A 15,893-nucleotide genomic window follows, 5' to 3' on the forward strand; every position below is an offset into this window, starting at 1 on the left:
CAACACTTCCCACATGAATTAATGCCAGTGTTCACAGAAGGCGCTGAAATCGAAACCTGCTGTGCATGAAACCGCACACTGCAAAAATAAAGGAATTCTTTCGGCTTCACAGTTTTAGACTGAAAATATGTCTCTTCAAATGAAGTATAACAATAATATTTATCATCTCCTTAAAACGTCATATATTGTGCAACAGCCATATTCGCTTTAAATAATCAGCCGTCAGCGTTTTAAACCTTCATCCTTATTTTAAATAACCTGTATTATATGTGTTGCCCGGAACAAATTATCCCCTTCGAGAAATTTTCTTCTCGTTTTCTGCATTAATTTATAAGTTTTAAATGTCTGAAGAGATAGTTCCTTTTTGAATTCTTCAACGTTTTCCAATAGGATTTATGGAACACACGTGTTATTTTATACAAAAATACCAAAACGATATCAAAATGATAATGTCTGGTTACCATATCAGACATAACGCCTTTATGACCTTTCCGAACTTCCGTTTAACACCATTTTAAGGAATTATTTTTGTCCAACGATTGACAGTGCAGCGACCACTTAAAAGTTTCAAGGACAGCTAAGGAACGTAATTATGTCATTTTGTAAAGAAAGTGCATAAACCATATCAGTTCTCGACTCTCAAAATACAATGTTCATATTCGGAAAGAATTCATTTCACACACATAAAGGTAAGCTATACATATCTCGTATGAAAATGTCGTCTTGATTAACGTCTATTTAACTGTATTTATCAAAGATAACCATTTGTTAGCATATACAATACAAATTGAAAAAAAGAACACTCGCGATGCTTTACTGTAATAATATTTAATTTTACTTTAGCTCAAAACCATAAGTTTTCATTAGGCGTTGAAAATGCTACCCCTTGTGGAACTCGAACCTGTGACCACTCTCTTGCAATAAGGACACTATATTAACTATATAATTTCAATGCGTTAAAATATATACATACCTTTAAAAGTTACATTCTTGAGATATCCTTGCAGCATGAGGTCTTCGGGCTTTGCCTCTTTCATAGCGGGACAAACACCTTTCATCTGGCCACATAACCGTCTGTGCCATTCCTTCAAGGCGTATGCGAACGCATATACAGCGTCCATTGTTGAGTAGGTGTTCTGGTTGCGTTGGTATTTACCTGTATGGGAAAAAGAGTCCATCGGTTATTTGGAAACTAAGTTATATTATTGGTTTATGGGGAAAACGATTTCAACGGTTTGTGCGGCAACACCATCCATCAGTTTATGGGAGAACACATTTGTCGGTGAATGGGGAAACACAATAAATCGGTTTATTGACAAACGGAGTCTAGTCATTGCGTTTGATAAAAAGAATATGAAAATGATGTATATGCGTGTAGCAACCTCTTCGGTAATATTTGACTGGAATCAGCATAGCTGGATCAAATCCCCGCCTTTATAACCAACAACGTGATGATAGCATAACCACGTGGTGAAATAATATTACCGCTATTATTTTTTTTATTTTTTTTCATTTAAGATTTTTTTATGAACCCAAACTTATTTACTATTTTCAAAATATAAAATAAAATGATACTTCTTTTTATAAAATAATACTTCAACAACAAAATAACAACCAAATCTGGTAGGATTTCCTTCTGATGACAAAGCGACATCATTTTCACACGAGGTAAGTAAATTCTTCTTATCGGAAGCATCACGACCGACGGCGTTACCAATGGCGTCACTGACGACGGAACAGTTGAAGAGTTGTTCCCAGTACTTCTTGAACCATGGGTTCCGTGTATTTGTGTCGGGACGCAGTCTGCAAACATGGGAACATAGTAGTATACACAAACCTCGTTAAATATGAGAGTTGTGAATGAATGTAATTTTGATTAAATTTCGGTTAATGTGATTGTAAAGAAGTGATTAATAGGCATACGCTTCAATTTCAAGTAGTTTCATATACATGTATATATGTTTTTTTAATAATCTTTCAGTTATGTGTTTAGCAAGTACTTATTCATCTCATTATGAAAACGTCTAGCATGTAAACAATCGAAGTATAATGCAATGTTTCCGTGCGCATAGCGTCTTATTTGCTTTGTGTCTGAAAAATCTGACTGAGTGATGTTGGAATACTGGTCTGTTTTAAAAAAATACTTATAAACATACCTGAGAAAATATTTGTCAAAATCAGGGATGGTCAAAATTTTCGGCTGGACCCCAATGGTACTTTCTACAACGTCTTGAACCTCCGTTGGGACACTTCTTCCGATCCAAGCGTCACATCCCACCCATTGAAAATGATGCTGGATTCCCATCTTGGCGACAATTCGGAAGATCTTTTTTGAGATGTCATCCGATGCAAACAGGATAACAACCGTCTTTCCTGAGCCAAAAAGACCAATAGGATTACAGCCGTCTTGCTTGGGCTCAAACGAATATGTTAAAAGACAAGTTATAGCTCGCCAATATGAACCTGTTGCTTGCGAACTCATTTGAAATAAAGAGCATGCTAGAATTGCGAACTCCTTTGATATAAAGTGCATGATTTATTTGTTGTTTATATTCATACTCGGTTCATTCATTAAACGAGTTTAAGAACAACAAAACAGCAGAGAGCTCGATATTATTTTATCTATTTTAATAAGATTCAATTACGACATTAACTGTATTAATCATTACCGAACGGTAATTAAATTCATATATACAGGTCGGTGTCATGTAGATGTTGTTTTGCTATTCAAACGGTAAATACCACTAAGTTTTCACAAGACATATTGTTTCGTAGAATTTTGCTTACATTAATTACTAGATGTTTTTTGAAAACGATTTACACATATATTGCCGCAAACCTTGTTAAAGTAAGGAAACTAATAGTCATATTAAAGTTAAAAAGTAATAAAAAAATAAACACATTACAAATTCATATCTAGGCCAAACAAAATTAATTGTATGGATCGGTTAACCCGACCCTACCTACGATTTTGGCCCCGATCGTACTTTTTTTCGTCTTGTAAAAAAAAACGATAAAAAAAAAAAAATCCCGGGTACCGTGCCGAAAAATAACCATGATTTGCCACTTCCGCTTTCGTTATCAATCATCCGATTTCACATGTTTTTTTCCATTTCTACGCTAAAATAATAGATTCTGCCAGCGTTTTGATCAATATATTTTACGTTGCTACGCGCACCTGTCGCTTACATCATTTTCACAAGATGGCGAACTATACAGAAAATAAATTGTGACGCTTGGCAAAAAATGGCAAATAACGATCAAATTAACGATGGAGATCATACATTTACAAGGGATTAATGAAATGCTTGTGATAATCAACGATGTATAAAACGTTTTAGATAGAAACAACATATTTATTAGTAATTAACTGAGTGGTTGTATGTCACGGAAACGAGTGTATGCAAATTGTTAGCGTTCAGTTTATTTGTAAAGTTAAAACATCTGACAAGATTATCGTTAAAAAACGGGATAAGACAAACATGGTTTCACTTATATGTTAGTGGATCTGTGTTGAATAAGAATCATATGCATATATTGCTTTATAATGTTTGTCCTGCTGTACCTGAAACAGAATGGAACTAAAATGGAACTTAAATGGATATTGCAAGGTAAATATATTAATATTAATTATTGATCCATGTGAATCAATGGTTCAATAATTAAATGACGATGTGTCTTAGAGGTTAATAGTATCATGGAATTATGAGCATTTTCTGAAACAAAAAGACATGGTTAAATATATATTAAAACAATTTAGCCATTGAAAAAGCATGCGAGCCATCGCAAAGACCAACAAATAAAAAAAAATAAAAAAAAATAAATACCTACCTATCCTACCTTATGTTTTTTCAGCCGTTATTCTGACCGTACAATTAATTTTGTTTGGTCCTAGGAATGTCGAATACAAACATAACTTTATGCATGTCTTAAACACACAATTTTTTTTTTATATAATTTATATTTTTTTTATTTTTGCTGTTGTTGTTTTGGTTTGAATGATAAATGATGCCATTTAACACGCATTGGATAATATTCGTTAGACCGTGTATTTAAATACAGAAAATGTTCAACTATTATAGCATCCAAGGGTTACGTGGATTCCGGATCCCGCAACAAAATGTGCTTTCACACACAAAGTTCATGAAGGAAACATGGTACCTATACTATAAGTAACGTCATATATGTCCCATGTTAACTTAATTAGCATTAATGCTCTTGACTCAGTTGCTTATAACATACACAACCAGTTAAGCTAACGGCGGTTAACTTTTGGTAAAGTTATTTATCTTTTATAGTTTTAAATCATTAAACTTTGTATTAATTGTAAACAAATATTTATGATATACCTTATATGCTTGCTTGTTCATTTTGATCTTAAATTTAGTTGTCTAAAGCCAGCAAATCGTTATTTTAAATGGCCGTTACAATTTTGAGCATGTTTTGTGCGAATACTTGTTTCAAGAGTTACAAAACAGCAGTAAGTTATCTAGAAATATTACTATTTAAAAAATTGACTATAGTAGGTAAACTCATTCATTTATCGTAGCCGTGCTATCATTTATTTAAGTTATTTAATTTTCGTTGCAATATTGGTGAGTTATATGCCGCTAAAAGTTGGATTCGAGATTTCCAATCTCATACAAGTCAAACTTAGCTTCTCACCTTCCGTATTGTTATGGATTCTCAGCGATTTAACGGCGTCTTCCAACTGTCGGTCTTCAGAAGAAACATATCTGTGGATGAATTTACAAAAGATTTATGTTTTACATGCATTATTGTAAAGACTGTGAAGATGAACATAATCAATATGCCCACATAAACTCTCCACAACTGTTTAAGGAAATAACCTTAAATATTGATGAGCTTTTTGAAATTTTAGATACGACATAAATCTGCAAACGATATAGAAAGAAACGAATAGCAACGATAACATCTTAAAGGTTCGAAGAGAAGACGGCGATTCCGAATGGAAACCACAAGAGGGGATCCCGTATTATTATTTTTTACACATGCTATAATAGAAACAAGGAGTGAAACTTCATTTGCCGTAAAAGTACACCATCTTTACTGTAAACCATGAAACTCAAACAATTTTTAACGAATCAAATACACACCGGTTGTTTTCCAAAACTAATAACATAATTTATCAAGAAAAATTAACATCAGTACTGTGATCCAGCAGTATTTCAATACCAGCCCTCAGAAGTTGACACTCACGGAGAAATTTTTGGTCGGACATAAGTGTGTCCAATACTGTATAGCTTCAATTTCCGATCGTTTCAAACAGCAGAAACACAAAGATTACAAGACTGTTCGTCATTTCAACGTTTATTTCCCGTTCAATAAACATTAATGAATCGATAACAAATCATTTTATAGTCATTCACACACCATCAAAAGCGTTTTTCACTCCAATTTGTAAATAAAAAACCCCAAGAGCTTTATTTTTTAAAAGGAAGTACGGGAATCCTCTGACGTCATTCAATAAAGCATAACTTTGCTACGGGTCTTTTTAATTGGTTGGGCGGAATTTCCCGAGGATCTCCGTAAAAAGATGAGTGAAAAATTGATAAAAACCGACCAATCGTATTGTGTGTTACTCTGACGTCATCAAAGGGTTTCCCCCGAGTCAAAATAGAATGTTCTGTTTAGATTTTGTACTCGCGGATCGAAAGACTCGATAAATAAAATTATTCTCGGTTTGATAAATACGGTAATAGTTTAGCGCGAATAATGCACGGGTTTTGTGTGCATGTTTTAGCGCGAAAGCGCACGAGTTTTTCGTTTTGGGGTATATATGATTTGCACATCTATTGAGTCGCCATTCGAGGGTGTATTTGACAGGCAAACGTTATGGAACAAGAAAACGAAAGGGTGATAACCCCGCCCGCCCGCCCGCCCTTAATGAACATATGTGTGGTTAAATAATTGGTTACATTGCGTTTATGTTTATAATTTTGCAATTATAAAGTCTATATTTAGTATATTTTCAGTTCGGTTTTTAGTCCATGTGAGATGGGATATTAACACAAACCGATTCCTTTACTGGGAAAGACGATGGGTGTATTATCATTTAAGTCTGAAGCAGCTAAGTTTTCTTGATTATTTTGACTCATTGTTTACTTAATATTGTGTTTTAATGAGTTTTTTTTAAGTTATGGATGTCATGTTTTTCGATATTCTCACTTCCTGGAGATAGTACCTCCAGCATATTTATTGAAATATTGGTATGTTTAAATGTCAGTGTTATTTTTTTTTTTGTCTTTCGTAATGAACGTTTAATTTAAAAGACATTCTTATTGTACGATTACTTAATATTTTCATTTTGGTGTGACTGGTTAGATGTTGAAGTCGGTTTAATATAGCTGTTAAAAAATAAAAAAAAATAAAAAATAAAATATCGTTTTATGCATTAATATTTTTCTCGAAATACTTATGATTTATCAACATTCTTTTAAGGTGCTTTATGGATTTTATGGTTTTAGTGATTTGTTTGTTTCTTGTTGATGTCCGGGTGTGTGCGGGATGCTTTTGATGTTTGTTTGTTATGTTAATTTGCGCAATGAAATTGATAATGCTTAAATTACATTTTTTACTAAAGAATACTTAATTTTTACAGTATAATAATAGCTGCTTATTTGTAGATTTCTCTAAAATTAGAGGTTTCGGGAGGTGATGAAGGCACCCAGACACCGGTCTCGAGCCATGGGTCCTCATACGTGCCCCTGCCATTAAAAGAAAAAATAAGAAAACAAAAATGGCAGTAGGGTTGCGTATCCCGCTCGCGGTTTCACCTGAATCGTTTTTTACCACCGATTATTGTATGGGGTGTACGTGAAATCATGTACACTTCTCTTGATTGGTGGCGGTGGATGAATCTTGCAGATATTAGCAGATTCTTTGAACAAATTAATGTTTCACATTTTTTATTTTAAAATATTGAAGCAAGTTGGCGTGATTGATAGGAATTGGGGGCGTCCTGTGTGCACTTTGGGCATCGGCGGGGATCAGTTTATTTAAACAGTTACTCTTTATTTGAGATATCTACTTGACGTCTAATTGTTATGAATAAATTTGCACTTTTTCACATGACACACATGTGCATGTGAAGTATTCATAATTACATGCCCTACAGCATTTAAATAGTATCGTTTCAGTTCTTTATACACCTGAACAAAAATGTTACACCGTTTCCAGTCGTCTCGAGACTCATCAACTGAGTGGTGCCGTTGAGGTCTATATCCATCGCACATATAACACATACGGGCGTCAGAAGAATTGTTTTTTGCATTTATATGTTGAAAGTCCTGTCAAATACAAGCACTCACTCCTATTTTGTCTTTGGTTTATTATTTGTATGATAATGATAATGATGATGATATGGGTTATAAAGATGATGAGATTTTAATAGTATTTTGAGAATAGAGAATAATAAATTTACTCATAACTATGAGTAAATGTTGTTTACCATACTTTTCGATAACAATAGGTATTGTAACCGATTGAAAAATGTTTACTGTAATGTGCATATAGGTGCTGTTTATCTACCGTTTAATGACAATGTTGTTTACCATACTTTTCGATAACAATAGGTTTTGTAACCGATTGAAAAATGTTTACTGTAATGTGCATATAGGTGCTGTTTATCTACCGTTTAATGACTTGGTTATTGAGTTTTAGCTCTTTAAAATGATCGACATGAAAAATCTCTATGTGGACACAGTTGTGTCCGACCAAACACGATTTTGGAAATGGTTCAATTTCTGAGGGCTGGTATTGAAAAAACTGCTGGATCAATGGTTTTGATGGTAATTTTTCCTGATAAATAATTTTATTAGCTTTTGAAAACAACCGGTGTGTATTTGATTCGTTGAAAATTGTTTGAGTAACATAGTTTACAGTAAAGATGGTGTAGTTTTACGGCAAATGAAGTTGCAGTCCTTGTTTCTATAAAAACATATAAAAAGAAAAATACGGGGTTCCCTCCTGTGATAGGAATCACTTGCGATTGAATTAGATATACAACAAAAGAGATGCACAATCAAAGTATTTTAATAAAAGCACACACTTACAACTCCGGACACATTCGTTTTTTAGGTCAAAAATCAAGAAAATGATTATACGTTATATACGTTTGAGATTTAATTTGTTTGTTTCATTTCAAATCACACACAGGTTTTGTGTTTGTCGACGGTCGTATGTAATTTGTAAATAAGTAAATAACTAGTAAGTTCGAAGAATCGAAAACGGAATGCCAATTCTTTAACAATGCCCTTACACACCGTTTTTAAGTGGATGGAATCAACTATGACATAAAGCAGCGTATATTTTTACACTTTAAATCGACAAAAGAACACCTAAGTCTAACATTCTCAGCAAATTGGGTCCGGTCGGTTAACTTCTCTAAGAGTTCGAGTAGCATGTAACAAACTTTATATTTGTACGTTTTTTTTCTGAAACCGATTGCTTTGAGCAAGTTAATGCCCGGAATAATGCAAAGGATAACAATTGAGAGGATAAGTGAAAAAGAAAATATGTTACTTATACAAATTGATAATAAGTTTTAAAGGGTTTTGCATGCGCGAACGCCCTTTAAACTTACAAACCTGGAAATCTTAAAAAAGTACAACCATATCATGTAAAACACAAACCTAATGACAACGAAAATCAAAGTATAACAAATGACGTATGATGTATGTTAAAGAGCACTATCAGGTCCAGTCTCACTATGATGCCGGTGGAGCTCCGGTGCGTGATCCGGGATATACCAGGATGAATCGGGGCTCTATCGGGATTGACCGGGGCTCCACCAGGGACGACCGAGATTAACCAGGGACGACCGGGGACAACCGGGGCTCCAGCGGGTAAGTATAACATGTATAGGTTTATTACATGCGGGATGAACCGGGAGTCACCAAGTAGGACCCGGCGCGGCACCGCGAACAACCGGGACGTCACCGGGAACAACCGGGACGGCATCGTAGCTCTACCGGGGCCCATACAGACTCCGGCATAGCTACGGAAACGCCCCGGTTGTCGCCGGTGGTGCCCAGGTGGAGCCCCGGTGAATGCTGGCAGAGTCCCGGTATAGCTACGGTACATCGGTAAACCGGCGCTCTGCCGGAACGCCACCGGCATTCACCGGGGCTCCGCCTGGGCATTACCGGCGACGACCGTGATTAAACCGTGGCGTTGCCGTAGCTCTGCCGGGTCTGATGCCGTTATAGCCCCGGTTAGTGCCGGCGGAGATTAGGTAGACCGGGGCTCTGCCGGACGCTGCCGGCTTTCACCGGGGCTCCACATGGGCATTACCGGCGACAACCGGGGCTCTGCCGTGGCTTCACCGGGATAAACCGTAGCTAGACCGTGGTAATGCCGCGTTGTTGACCGGCTTCAACCGGCAATATTGAGACTTGGGCTTAAAACTTCACACTAAGAGTGGTTACGAGTCTTACTACTTAGGACATTATTTTAGCCTATTGACATTTTGACTCGAGAACAAATAAAGGGTCTGAGGCCATTTAATCACAGGGCATAACATCTTCATTAACAAGTGCAAATTAATATAACATTCAGACAGGAAATTATTCACTCTAACGTGTTGTAGATAGATACACGTATACATAAACATTGTTGCTGTATTGATAAGTAGCCAACGTGTATATTTTGCTATTTATGTTAGGCAAGTTAGTGCATTGACATTAATCAATATCAATATTTGTACTCGCACATTAAAAGTTATTTGAAATCAGTTCAAATATACATTTTTTTTTAGAATTCAGTGGCAACATTATCCGTGTTGACAAATTATGAGGCTTGAGTCTTGATAGCAAAATACCTTAAAAAGAAATCAAATGTAGCAGGAAGTTTCCATTCTGGGTAAAATTTCACAGTGTCGTCATGGATAAACCTGTGCAATTAGCCCAGTCTCATATGGGTCGACCTATTTCGATTGGACGTGATTGTCGTTGAGATGAGATTTCTTTAAACGAAAAGCGAACTGCACAGGCTCATCTGGGACGACACTTAACGAACATCCATAAAGTCGGGTTTTCACAGAACGCGACAGAATTGTATGTACGGTAGCCTGATTTCACACGACGTTTCATTACATTATAAACCTTAAAATATATTAGGATTTACCGTTTGACTTTAATTGCTTCTGCGATACAGATCTTTTCCTCTTGGGCTAGCTTGAATATTTCCTGGTAGCCCCTCTCGCCATAACTGGTGTCGTCGTGCACACAGGTCACGTACGTCCACTGGAAACGCCTGGAAGCAACACAGTGATGGCAATGAACTTTAAATAGGTTAATTCATCGCGGGTGTTGCAGGCTCAACCACCAACCAACATAGAATACACATAGTCACATGGCAATGCACACGTGACATTAATTCATGGACAATAAGATTGTATTGCGATAATTATGTGCAGTGGTAACATAGAGTGCCGATATAATTGGTCGATTTCAATGGGCAAAAAAATAGGAAAATCTGAGTGATCATTGTTTTGTGAAAATAAATTTATGTTCATGTATTGTTTTAATACCGTGTTCATACTTGAGTATTTCGACAATAGCCCTCGCCTGATGTGTGTCGGAGGCCACGGTGCGCATGAAGAAATCGTACCGCGAGGTGTCGCTCAGCTCCGTACTCGTTGCACCGTAACTAATCTGAACGAATACAATCATCATCATCATTATCATCATCATCATCATTATTATCATCATCATTCTAGTTGTCGTTGTCGTTTTTGTCGTCGGCATAAGAATAATCACCATCACCACCAATATCATCATCATATTTGTCGTAATAGTCGTCTTTTTCAAATTAGAAGCAACCCCTAAAATCATGATACAAATGTTTACGGCTGTATACAAGTTAAGGTCAATATGTCTACTTGTTTGTGCAACCATACGCATCATAATTATCTTAACCGAATCGCTAAAAATATTGCGTTTTCGTTTAAACGTTTCCAACAAGCGCTTTTACGGTTGAATGGTAAATACCTGGGGTATTTTGAAGAGCCGGAAGAAGCTGGCCAGCTGAATGGAGACCACTGAAGTGGCGGCCCCGACCACTCCGATAAGAGTCCCGTTGTTATTTAGTCTGTAACATCCGTAAGCAAATGCATTGAAATCAACCGGATAGAGGAAAAAGTATTCGACTTAAAAACTTAGAGCCATCGAAATCAAGTACAACAATTGCATAACTATCAGCTCCCGATCGACATATGCTCACAGACAGACATACGGACTGAAAAAACGACGGACCTACAGATAGACGGACAGAAGGACGACGGACATAACATACATGCATACATACATACATACATACATACATACATACATACATACATACATACTACATGACATACATACATACATACATACATACATACATACATACATACTATACATACATACATACATACATACTACATACATACATACATACATACATACATACATACATACATACATACATACATACATACATACATACATACTACATACTACATACATACTACATACATACATACATACATACATCATACATACATACATACATACATACATACATACATACATACATACATACATACATACATACATACATACATAACATACATACATACATACATACATACATACATACATACATACACAAATACATACATACACATACATACATACAGACATACATACATACATACAGACATACAGACAGACATACAGATACATACATACATACAGACAGACAGACATACATACAGACATACATACAGACATACAGACAGACAGACATACATACAGACATACATACAGACATACATACATACATACATACATACATACAGACAGATACATACATACATACATACATACATACATACATACATACATACATACATACATACATACATACATACAGACATACATACATACATACATACATACATACATACATACAGACATACATACATACATACATACATACAGACATACAGACATACATACATACATACATACATACATACATACATACATACATACATACATACATACATACATACATACATACATACATACATACATACATACATACATACATACATACACATACATACATACATACATACATACATACATACATACATACATACATACATACATACATACATACATACATACATACACACATACATACATACATACATACATACATACATACATACATACATACATACATACAATACATACATTAGATACATACATACATACATACATACATACATACATACATACATACATACATACATACATACATACATACATACATACATACATACATAACATACAGACAGACAGACAGACAGACAGACAGACAGGACAGACAGACAGACAGACATACAGACAGACAGACAGACAGACAGGACAGACAGACAGACAGACAGACAGACAGACAGACATCAGACAGACAGACAGACATACAGATATACAGAAAAACATACCGGCGGACGTGCGCTTTATCAGACGGACGGATGGACGGACGGACAGACAGAAATACAGACAGAAATACATACAGAAATACAGACAGAAATACAGACAGACAGACAGACAGAGAGATAGACAGACAGGCAGGCATGCAGGCAGGCAGGAAGACAGAGAGACAGAGAGACAGACAGACAGACAGACAGACAGACAGACAGACAGACAGACAGACAGACAGACAGACAGACAGACAGACAGAAAAAAATAGAGACAGACTGATGACAGAATGACATACAGACAGACATACAGACAGAGAGAGAGAGACAGACAGATATACACACAGAGAGAAAGACCTAGAGACACACATACAGACAGACAGACAAACAGACAGACATACAGACAGAGAGACAGACTGAGAGACAGACATACAGACAGACAGAAAGACAGAAAGACGGACAGACAGACAGACTGTCGGTTGACTACCTGGCTGACTAATTTGCTGTGTGTCTGAGTGACAGACAGACTTTCAAACAGACCCACATACTAACAGACTGACAGGTAGACAAACAGACGAAGGGGAAGAGAGGCAGAGAGACAGGCATACAGTTAGTCGGACAAACTGATTGACTGACTTTCTGGCAGAAGTATAGGGCAGGCAGACTTACTGGCAGACAGACGGATTGATGGGCGACTGAAATCACGGACGGAAACAAAGGTAGCTAAGATGAAACAAAAAATCAACGAATTCAACAACAACAATGTATGAACTATGTAGGCCCGATTTATGACCACACGGACGGTGACGTCACTTACGAGGGCCTACTGCTGTCAGCACACTTGAACATAGAGTCCAGCTCCAGAGTGTAGATCCGGTATGTCACGTACTGCTGTGCCCTTTTAAGGGCCTCCGTGTCGCTGTAGCAGGTGTCGTATGCGAGCGTACCGAGTTTGAAGTCTGCAATACAAATAACAGGGGGTCAAAATGACTTTACATTTTTTGGATTCGTGTGGACATGGAATGCACATGAACAAACATATATGTCGATCTTCGAGTATACATTTTTGCTGCGCCTTCTGCTTACATCCTTACTAAATTAAGTTATACTTGACGTTTTATATTACAATTAACTTAAAATATAACATAAGATAAAACTACTATGGTTAGGGTTCATAACTGCAAGATGTACATTTCAACTGGTATCGAAACTTGCTAATGCTTTAGGACTGGGGTTTTCCATCTAGAGGAGGTATGTTTGCGTGAATCAAGTTTGCGATTACAATAGTTAAAACTACTATTTACGCATCGGTATTTATAACCTGTTTAAAGGGTTTGATTTAAACGCTCTGGGCAATTTCTATTCATAATATGCTATACATACATACATACATGCTTCTTGCAATGGCGTCTAAAACCGTACATACCCAATATGTTTAGTAGTGTAACATTATTGACTTTGCACTAATCTTATGGATGAAATAAACATGTCTTCTCACAACTCTTACCCAAGCCTTTAAGAATTTCATTATTCACTTTGTCAATGGCATACAACAGCGCCTCCAGGTTCTGAATGCCTGCCTGATCCTGTATGACGTCACCACACGTGCCACCCTCGTGTAGATTGTGGATTGGAAACATGGCACCAATAAGAAAAGTGCCGTCGATTTTGGCGCTTCGACTTCCCTGGGCTACAGTCAGAGGCATTGCGCAAAATAGCATGGACAGCATGCGCATGCGCAAAATACTGAGCGGGATTTCTGTTCGCATGACGTTAGGCAAAAGTTCACAATCACTTTAATAAAAGCTGTTTTTTTCTGAAGATGCAAAATACTGAGGACAATGTTTAGTCATGCAAATAAACGGTAGCTCCAATTTGTGACAGTCGGAAAAACACTTTTGCATGTACATTTTCTCCAGAGAAAACGTTAATGCCTATATTCTTCTTGAGGCATTTACAGCAGAAGATCACGTTGAGTATGCAATAAATTAACAATTGTTTTCTCAAGTGGTCAAGACAGATATCATTATGCTTCTTGAAATGTACTTCACACACCACGCGTTCACACGTTTAAGCGAGTATATTCGAGCTTATTACTTTTTTTCAAAACAGATAAACGGTTGATGATTAAAAAACTAGAAAAAATGTTCAAAAAGTAGCACCTGAACATAAAGTGCACTAATTTATTATTTTTATATACCACATTTATAAAGCGCCCTTTTTTCATAATTGAGATGTGCGTTCATAGGCGCTTTACATTTTGTCCCTGATCACTGGGTCATAAGTCATATGTCGTCCGTTAACATCGTTAACTAATTCCCTATGAAACGAACAAAATAATACGATCGTAATTGCGCCCTATGAAATACAAAACATAACACGTTCCTTTAATGCCAAAGCCATTTCTACACAATAACTCATATCATATACACAATAATATTTGAAAACAAATAATCAAGTTAATGGTAACCACCTAATATATGTTTATTAAACACTAATTATCCATTCTTGATGTTTAAATAAACACTATAGGTAAAGTATACGATGCTTATATCGCTTATTTGGCTACTTGACACATAATATAGACTCGTCACACATCTTTGGTACGAAAGTGAAAATCTTCAAACACACTCATCAGTAATTAAAATCCATTTCCATGGTTGCCGATTGACTGTATTTTCAACATCTCAATGTCCGCTTGTCATATATATCCGTGTGTTGTTCTTACTTCCAAACGCTTACCATTATCCTAAACATTCAAGATAAACAATGTGGGGTAATTAGATTGTCCACTATCATCTTGAACACTGCATAACACTGTGTATCAGCAACCGTGATAACTTACATCTGATATCCTGCACTTTACTGTATGCTGTGATAATTGCAACTGATAACATATATAAATTGATCATAAATAAATTCATGTTCAAAATAAAAATAAACAATAGTGTAATGAGATGATCTGGAGACTTCTGCTTTGAGGTTTATTGTCTATCGTTTTATTATATTGTCATGTACAGTATTGGATATTAGTCATTTGCCTACTTCAAAATAAAAATGGATTGAATTAGACTTTGATAATTTGTATTGAGTCTTTTGTTAAAACACAATCATCAACAACATCAAGAGCAACAACAACACTCAGATTGTGCTGCTACACATTCTGTATTCTCTGTCACAAGTGGTTACAGTTTCTAAATTGGTTGATTTATTCTGCTAATACGCTATATTTAGCTTATTGGAATAAAAACCATGAACCGAATGTTGGGACCAAATTGTAATATTATAAACTTTTGGGTATGGAGAATACTTGTGGTATGTTTGGTGTAAGGGCCGGCGGGTCTTTGATTTCGTTACTTACACGCGCGATAGGCAAATCGTTGAGAATTTTCTCAGCTCA

The 15,893-nt window shown here is 36.1% G+C and overlaps 1 protein-coding gene across 2 annotated transcripts in view; it reads right to left on the minus strand.

Moving 5' to 3' along the window:
* Positions 1 to 15,277, minus strand: part of LOC127842296 (metabotropic glutamate receptor-like) — a 20,678-nt gene extending 5,401 nt beyond the window's left edge. Inside the window, exons 1-10 of one of the 2 annotated variants that reach the window (XM_052371727.1) lie at positions 14,967 to 15,277; positions 14,001 to 14,813; positions 13,311 to 13,452; positions 11,013 to 11,112; positions 10,564 to 10,676; positions 10,147 to 10,275; positions 4,666 to 4,736; positions 2,157 to 2,373; positions 1,616 to 1,803; positions 974 to 1,156 (exon numbers count right to left, since the gene is read on the minus strand). In XM_052371727.1, the coding sequence (XP_052227687.1) occupies positions 974 to 1,156; positions 1,616 to 1,803; positions 2,157 to 2,373; positions 4,666 to 4,736; positions 10,147 to 10,275; positions 10,564 to 10,676; positions 11,013 to 11,112; positions 13,311 to 13,452; positions 14,001 to 14,262 (1,405 nt within the window). In that variant the 5' untranslated portion in view covers positions 14,263 to 14,813; positions 14,967 to 15,277. The remainder of the gene's footprint in view (positions 1 to 973; positions 1,157 to 1,615; positions 1,804 to 2,156; positions 2,374 to 4,665; positions 4,737 to 10,146; positions 10,276 to 10,563; positions 10,677 to 11,012; positions 11,113 to 13,310; positions 13,453 to 14,000; positions 14,814 to 14,966) is intronic. The other variant, XM_052371728.1, reaches the window with a different exon arrangement.
* Between the last annotated feature and the right edge of the window lie 616 nt (positions 15,278 to 15,893).

Source organism: Dreissena polymorpha, chromosome 8, assembly GCF_020536995.1.
Source record: "Dreissena polymorpha isolate Duluth1 chromosome 8, UMN_Dpol_1.0, whole genome shotgun sequence".
Taxonomy (NCBI): domain Eukaryota; kingdom Metazoa; phylum Mollusca; class Bivalvia; order Myida; family Dreissenidae; genus Dreissena; species Dreissena polymorpha.